Genomic DNA, 8,034 nt, shown 5'->3' on the forward strand with positions numbered 1-8,034 from the left:
TGCATCTACAGCTACGCGGCTGATTGGTGGCTTTGCGTTGCACAGCAAACTTGATTCCCGCGGGGTGGTCCGTGGGCGAATGACTTGCATAAGATGGAGGGTCTCGTCCTGGTAACGGTTGTCTTAAAACGGTACCGTTATTACGCTGACATGCACGGCGTATCGACGAATCGATGGCACAGGACAGTGCAGAGCATACATATATGCATACTTGGATATATTTGGCTCCCCCCATAGTTCATCTCTTAGCATCGAATCTCGCTTGAAACTGGTGCTTGCGACGCTACTGAATAGGGGAAAAAAAGGAACTTGGCGGTCTCTTCCAGTGATGGTGGTGTGATCGCGACGGTGGCTTGTAAAAGTAATATTAATCAACACGGAATACGCACAACAAACAAAGGAGGCCCAAACTCCCTGAACTTGGCAAAAGAGAACCACCGCAGCATGAAAGGCTTTAAGACCACCCATCCTGCGTAGACGTTCAAGACTGGCGGTCAATACGGAGTACCCCGGGGATGCGATCCAAATTGATTCTTTTTACAGATTTCATGCACCACGTCATCCGTTTGGGTGGAAATAAACGCCCCATCAAGTAGTTATTGTTGGCCTACCTCGACCCCCACAGTCGCTCAGGGATCTGTATGCCTAACAGGACCCTTTTGATGGCAGGGTATGTCGTATTTTGGAGGTGATGGTGTGGAGGGCCGTCGCAATCACAAGGAAACAGCATCTCGCCATCGCATCCGAAGATTGGTTAGGGAGCTGGCCCAGTAGGATTTCTCGGAAGCAGGGGATAAATAACTGCGTTTGATTTCTGGGATTGGATAGTAGGGGAACCCCTCCCACCCAAATAGTAATCGATATTCGGGTGAAACTGAAACGTGTCGGTATACCTGCTCGTACCCAGCGTTACTCAAATTCCAAGGCGCATCCACCCACATACACACACTCTCTGTCGGGCTTGATAAACGAAATTAATTTGCGACGGCATGCAAGGTCTCCAGCAAGTCGACACTCAATGTGTCGTGCCTGAACTCCACATAAGGAAATGCGTGCAAAGGCCAAACGTGTTCCAGCCTAAAGTTGCCTTGTGGGGAGCACAGCGATTGGCAGGAATGCCAGCAAAATTCTCTGTAAAATCATCCGAGTAGGGAAATCTATTCTCCTTGGTCTATTGGTTTGAAAACACCGATCTTTCCTTCCTCCCCGGTATAATTCCCAGTAAAATACACCCTTAAGCACCGAGTTTGAAATGTAGAAACCAGTTTTCGTGTCAAGGTCAAAAGTATCAAAACGAAGATATTGAGCTGTTGTCTGGGTTGCCAGAAGTAATATTGATAGCATTGGCTTCCTCTTCAACAGCCAGCATGGCACTAGGACTGTTATTGTTCAACGATTTGTCCACTAAGGAACCCGTGGGGCAGTCGAAATCGCATATTCGCATCGCAGTGGGTAGTACCGGTTCATCTTTTGGCGTACAAGGATCGGAATTGGGTCCATTGGGAGAGAGCATATCAAGGATTATATCGTTATCAATTGGAGCCGCAGATTTAAAAAGGTAGGAGTCTGGGGTTCCAATATTCACTGACAATTTTGCCCAACTATAACTATCGTTTGCGTGATGAGGCTCGTACACCGGAAATTCTATTGGTTCTGGGGATGATCTGAGCCGGTCAAGCGGTGATTCAAAGAGCTGATGGAGGAGCCATTTATCAATGAACTCTGTCATGCTGATTTTTGCCTCTGCAGATGTTTGTAGGCCCGGGTTCTCCTCAAAGAAAGAAGGCCTTCTTCTGGTCCATTGAAGATTGGGAATATCTTCCATCACTTCAAGTGGATCCAACAAGGTTGATTCTTGAGGGTTGTCAAGCAGGCCAAGTGCATCACACTGTGCCTTCAATTGCTGGACATCATTGTCTACAGCAGTAAGATCATCAAGTATCTCCTCTTCATATTTTGCAAAATTTTGTAGCAATTCCAGAAGGTTAGAGTCCTGCACAGCCATTCCATATTTGTGTTTTGTGGCTTGATCTTCCTGTGCCATATCATATTCAGCACGTAGGTTCCAAAGCTCCTCTTTCAGTAAGTTCATATCGCCTATCCGGGAATAGTACTGGATGACTAGTGGGTGGTATATCTCTGCAAAGTTTGGAGCATTATTCTTGGCTGATTTCTCAGAACCACTGAATAAACCTTTGTCCCCTTCTCTGTCTCCTGCTTTCCTTAGAGCCTTGATAACTTCTTCAAGCTCAAATTCTTCCCTGTCCAACTGGTCTTCCAATTGATTATAGTCATCCTCAAAAGAAGAGTATTCATTTCGGGCATCTTGATACTGTTCAAAAAGTGTAAGAAGTGCTGGATCTAGTCTTGCAGGGTTGTCTCTATGATCAATAAGTAGCTGGTTCATTTTATTCATAAATCCTGCTTCCAGATCAATAACGCCATTGCGTTTACATCTCAGTTCCCTGCGGCGCTCACGGGCTAGCATACGAGTTGCGGCGACATTGTCTTGTTTTGCAATGAACCTTTGCAAATGGGTATGTAGCCCCCCATCTGTCTTGGGAGTGGGTGACCTTGGAACATGCTCAAAAAGAGGTATAGGCTCGATTTCTGGGGATGGAATCTCTGGAAAAGTCTGCGGTAGTTGGATCGATTCTGTCTTTTCAGAGGCAAACAAGAACTCCACGTTATAGTCAATCTCAACACTTCGGAAACTGGGTATGGAGAGAGACCGCCGGTACAAATTGACGTTGGCTGGATGGAATTCGCTAATCAGAGAGCCCGTATGCTTCAGATAAGTTAACATAGACATACAAACTCATCAGAGCCTTCATTTGTACATACGCTATCATCAGCTATAGACAATGCCCTAGCCTGAGCCATCGTCAACAGTATAAGGATGAAATCATGTCAATAATGTGGCACACAAAAAGGTAGATAGAGGTTGTCAGTGCCATATTTTGGAAGGTATTGAAAGCACAACGTGGTCACCTGTAAAAACAGCTCTTCTGCCAATGCATAAATTACCAGAGTTACACTACCGATACATGTACACGCTAGTACTGTAAGGTGTTTGTAACATAATATCAGATGGAGTGTCCGTCTGCGGCACATGAAAGCCTGCCCTGCATGGGGTCTGGTGATGAACCGGTGTGCTTGAAACTGACTTGGATAAGGCACACAAACTCGAAGCTTATTAGTACTGTGAAGCACGAATTAGGTATTCTTATGACCTCCGAGGTGTTCTCCTCCCCAGCTCCAATTGTGAGCCAACCGACCAACAGTGAAATTTTCAAGGGATGGATGGAAGCGTTCACGGTTGGATATCTTCTGCCTTGTTGCATCGCAAGTTGTGAATGAACGGTGAGGCCCGACGCAGCTCGCAGATCAGCCTTGCAGAACACTGTCTGTATTGGACAGGTAGATAAGTCTCAGAGTCAAGTAACGCCCATCTCGCAAGAGAGATGATGAATTCGCTGAGAATCCATGGAGTTCCCGGATTCGTACTGCGACCCCTGCGCCCATGATTGGAAAACTGGCTCCTGATATTGCCAACCGCAGTATGGCATTAAAACGTGGACCAACGTGTGAGAAGCCACTAGAGAACCAAACATGGGATGGAGCCCACGTTAAGGAGCCGCAGACCAGGCCCTCCGGGACGTATAAAAAGATGAAGCGTCGCGGCAGGTTCCCAACAGGAAGTAGAAAAATGCTTTCATTAGGAATTATCCAGGACTTGTGATTCACTAAAGTGTTCAACCTGTTTTCTCACTCAAGATTGGCTCACTGCCTGAATTCCGCGATGCCTCGAAACCAGTCAGCTCAGAACGCTGAACGTTGGCGAGATCAAGGTAAGAAGATATGAAATCCCTCCGGAAAAGGTTTGCTAAAAGTTCCCGAAAACCTCTCGTAGGGCGCCAAAGTTATCCTGAGCAGCACCGGTTGCGACCTCAAAATGAAAATCAGTATCAAAGGTAGGGCAACAAAGACCATGACCATGCCACCAAATGCTAAGACAGTGCAGAACTCATGAAGACGGACTGGCGCCAGGTTTGCCCTTGCATACAAGACCTCGATACTCTAACCCGGCGTACGATGGTCCCAATGCTGCCGCCATAGCCCCAGTAGGGCAACCCCGGTAAGTGCCATGTTTTTCCAAGTCCTCATACATCGAAATACAGGGACGGGGTTTATCCTCAAGTCTGAACCGCTTCCCTGGTAAGTTGTGCTTCCAATGAACGGCAAATTAAGATATTGCAGGCATGGGATTGTTCGGTTGGACCTACACGCAGATCAACCGACCTCAAACTTCCCTTCCCAGCACAATGGTGGTGGTGCAATACATGCCAACATGCCACCGGCACGGAATAAAAGTATCCGCCAAGGACATTCACACGAGGATCAAGACTTGTTAGATCCGGGTCGGTATCCCTTTGAGATATGTTGGAACTGAATCTGACAAGCGACAAGATTTCCGTGTCCCAGACAAGCCAGATAGTTTTTTCCTACACGGTAGAGTATTACTCCCGGCTCAGATATCCCCGATGATTATTCCAGACGGGGGCGTTAACTTTACAATTAGGTCTTCAAGGTTTTTTGGCATGAAACCGCTAGTTCCACTAGTGATACGGCGTCTTCGCATTCAACAATCGTGTCGAAACACGGCGAAAGAGCCCACTGCTCTGCTCGCCGTATGATTGTAGTGAAACAAGGGAAAGGTTTCTGCTTATGCGTGTAAGGACACCCCCGAACTCTTTGAATTTAGAGACAAACCTAACTGGTTGGATGAAGAGCGATCACCACCTACAGGCGCAGAGGATTGCAGAAGCCGGGAATCGAAATCGGTGCGCATGCGGTGATTCATATGAAAGATACCGACCCGGAGAAGATGAATATAAAATATTACGATCTTGCGAAACAGCCATTGGCCGTTGAGCCGGCCTCCATGACCGAAAAACTGCTTCCATCTTCTGTCGTGCATGTTGGAAAAATTCACACCGTTGAATTCAACCAGAAGGTCAAAGAAGTTGGTGTCCTCACCGGCGAGTCGAGGAAAAGGCTGAGGGGGTATATAAATGACAGTCTGAACTTAGATGCTCTAGAACATGATAAGAAGTAGCCGCATCTCGGGCTTGTTATACGTTCGCGCTTTTGAGTCGTAGTCGGTTTCTCAAAAGAACTCGGTTTACGCCGCATACGAAGTATTGTGTTTTGTCGAGACACTAGTCTCTATGTAGTTAGTCTCCAGCTTAGCGGCTCGGATCTTCTTTGATCTGATGCAGAGTTTTTCATCTTGCTTCTCATCCCACAATCCTTTGGATGAGAGGGGAGTAAGAGCACACACATCTATCAAGTTCATGTTCTGTGGTTCCTATAGCTTCTGCTTATAGTTAGTAGCCTTGTAGACTCTTTGAGAGATTCTGAGCCCTTTTTTAGAAATCTTTGAAGCCTTTGAAGTTATTAAAAAGAGAAAAAACTCTTAATGAAATAATGAACATTGATCTGAAGAGCTCTTCAGCTTCAAACCTCAATTCAATCTCCAGAAATATGAGTTTAGCAGAATATATGAAGAATGCTAGCACTAATATAGATGCATATTTATAGTCAGCAGATATTACATGATAAGTTAGCCTTCTACAGAGTAGTATTGCAGACTGCCAGTTCAAAAAAATAACCCTCTGAATCAAAAAAAAATTTAATATAACAGATAAAATAATTACAGATATCACTGAAATAATAATTTGGTTAATCTCTATACTACAAGATAAGAAAAATATGAATACTTGTGTTACAAACATAGACCTAGACCAATCAAGCATCAGATAACATCAGGTGTTCAGAGGTATTCATATGACCCCAACTCTGAATATATAAGAATCACACAATTTACAGAGATCATGGGAACTCCAGCATTCAGTCTCCTAGTTAGAGAATCTTTATATTCTACACACAACTCTCTCCCATCAGTTGCAGACATTATATATACTTAGCTCTTTTGTACCCCTAATTCTGGGAAAATCTATATAATCTATAACTGGTTTTCCTAACATTCTGAACACTTCAACATATGATTACCTAAGTTAGTACAATGCTATCAAGATCCATAAGATAAATCACAACAACATTCCACATTGCAGACTCAACAGAGATAGATATTAATGTAGAGAAGATGAACATTAAAGAAGATACTGGTAGCAGTGATGCCACTACTAACAAGACACCAGCAGATGATATGAGCAACAGAGATATATCTCTCAATATATTAGACAAAATCTGAAGAGAGACAATTTTTAAAGAAAAGAAGGCATATCTGCAAAGAAATCTGGCAAATATATATAAATAAAACAAGATACACAGACTGCAGAAGCAGATAGAATACAAATAAAGAATAATAAATAATAATTTCTCTTTAGAGTTTTTCTTACACACACAATTAATAGAGAAATCAGATAATTTCAACAATGTGAAACTTCTAAAAGCATCTTACTATTATAATAAATTACTTAACAAGTGCAAATTGTGGCTAGCTTTAATAAGACAACAGTTTTATCTGAGGAAATCATTATAAAAGACATCAGATGCAGTCAGAATTAATTAGATATTCAGTTATTTTCATAACAAACTTCAGATGCATTGGCAGATGTTAGAAATAAAGAAAAAACAACTACTTATATTATAGAACAAATTCAAGATGTGGTGTAAGAACAATATTGAACTCAAGATAACTTGTAGTCAAGATATAATGTAGCATTATCATAATACTGTCCAATGAGAGAACTAATTCATACTTTTATTTTTTATATATATTACCAAACTCAAACAGAATCTGGACAGTTTATCAGATAAATTCTTTTACATACTTTTTCTATAGATAAAGCTTAGATTAATTATCCAGGCTGAACTGAATAAACTATAACACTAATCAAAAACAGTTGCAGAATTATAAGAACAAGTAATGCTTATTAAGTTTATTCTAGAAAAGAAGAAGCAAAGTCAGTAAGATAAGAATTAAAATAAGAAGAAACAGAAAATCTCAATCTTTCAAGAGAAAGATATGTTTTAATAAGATAATGAAGAAGATTACCTACAAATAAAGAAAACACCAGTAAAATCACTTTCAAAAATATTAAAAGAGAAATACAAACAACAAATAAATAAAGAGCTCTGTCTAAAATATAGTCAATCAGACTATAAAGTAAAGTTCTGTACAAACAGCTTCAACAAGTCCCAACAGACAGACAAAAAGAATAAGAATCAGATAAAGACTAGAGTTATAAAGCTCATGCAAGGTCCAGATCAAATATTAGAAAGACAGAGTGTTAATTCAATAAAGAAGGCAAGCAGACACAGTATATATCTGTCAATCATACTAACTACATTATCAGATGATCTTATAGAGCAAGCTGCACTGTTGAACTCAGATACTACAGTGGACAGTATCTTCTACAAACTGATATCTCAATTAAACTGGAATCAACTAGAGATACTTATAGAAGTTATTAAGATGTTGAACAGAGCTGAGGCTGATTGATACAGTATCTACAAGACTCAACTCACTATAATGAACTCTATAGAGATCATAAAGATGGTAAAACATACATTTACAATAATTAATATAGTCAACATAAATATAGTTCTAGACATGTCATGGTTAGAAGATTTCAACCCAGACATAAACTGAAAGAACAAGATATAGTATTACTGACTCTTAAAGAAATGTGAGAATTGTATGTGTAGATCAGTATGACAATAAATCTCTAGAAGAAATATACATGGAAAAAGAGTACACAAGGTAAAAGATCTGTATTCTGGCAACTATATATAACTTGTAAATAAGATTGCCACTGGCTTTCAGTAAGAGATTCACATAGTGATAATCTTTTATGTGTGCTTGCAAGTATGTGACTTAGTGTCTCACAAGAACACATGCAACTTCCAGCAGCTCACAAGCTGAGGCCTCTAGCTCTTACAGATGCTGTTCATTCATGTAAGAGATTTGTGGTGAATTCTTACAGATTCCTCTCTCTTGTAAGT

General features: G+C 41.4%; 3 protein-coding genes across 3 annotated transcripts; 2 read left to right on the forward strand and 1 right to left on the reverse strand.

Moving 5' to 3' along the window:
• Positions 1–200: 200 nt before the first annotated feature.
• Positions 201–2,883, reverse strand: CIMG_05286 (uncharacterized protein; the record flags this gene model as incomplete). Its single annotated transcript, XM_001245844.2, has 2 exons — positions 201–2,788; positions 2,845–2,883. 2 exons carry the CDS (start codon positions 2,881–2,883, stop codon positions 1,289–1,291), a joined length of 1,539 nt encoding a protein of 512 aa, XP_001245845.2. The 3' UTR covers positions 201–1,288.
• A 919-nt stretch (positions 2,884–3,802) lies between these two features.
• On the forward strand, positions 3,803–5,119 carry CIMG_05288 (uncharacterized protein; the record flags this gene model as incomplete). The annotated part of the gene is made up of 3 exons (XM_001245846.2): positions 3,803–3,851; positions 4,051–4,138; positions 4,792–5,119. The coding sequence occupies 3 exons, from the start codon at positions 3,803–3,805 to the stop codon at positions 5,117–5,119; spliced, it is 465 nt and encodes a 154-aa protein (XP_001245847.2).
• A 1,836-nt stretch (positions 5,120–6,955) lies between these two features.
• Positions 6,956–7,531, forward strand: CIMG_13448 (uncharacterized protein; the record flags this gene model as incomplete). The annotated part of the gene is made up of 3 exons (XM_001245847.1): positions 6,956–6,996; positions 7,180–7,349; positions 7,398–7,531. The coding sequence occupies 3 exons, from the start codon at positions 6,956–6,958 to the stop codon at positions 7,529–7,531; spliced, it is 345 nt and encodes a 114-aa protein (XP_001245848.1).
• Positions 7,532–8,034: the final 503 nt, after the last annotated feature.

The sequence above is a fragment of the Coccidioides immitis genome, assembly GCF_000149335.2.
Source record: "Coccidioides immitis RS genomic scaffold supercont3.4, whole genome shotgun sequence".
Taxonomy (NCBI): Eukaryota; Fungi; Ascomycota; class Eurotiomycetes; order Onygenales; family Onygenaceae; genus Coccidioides; species Coccidioides immitis.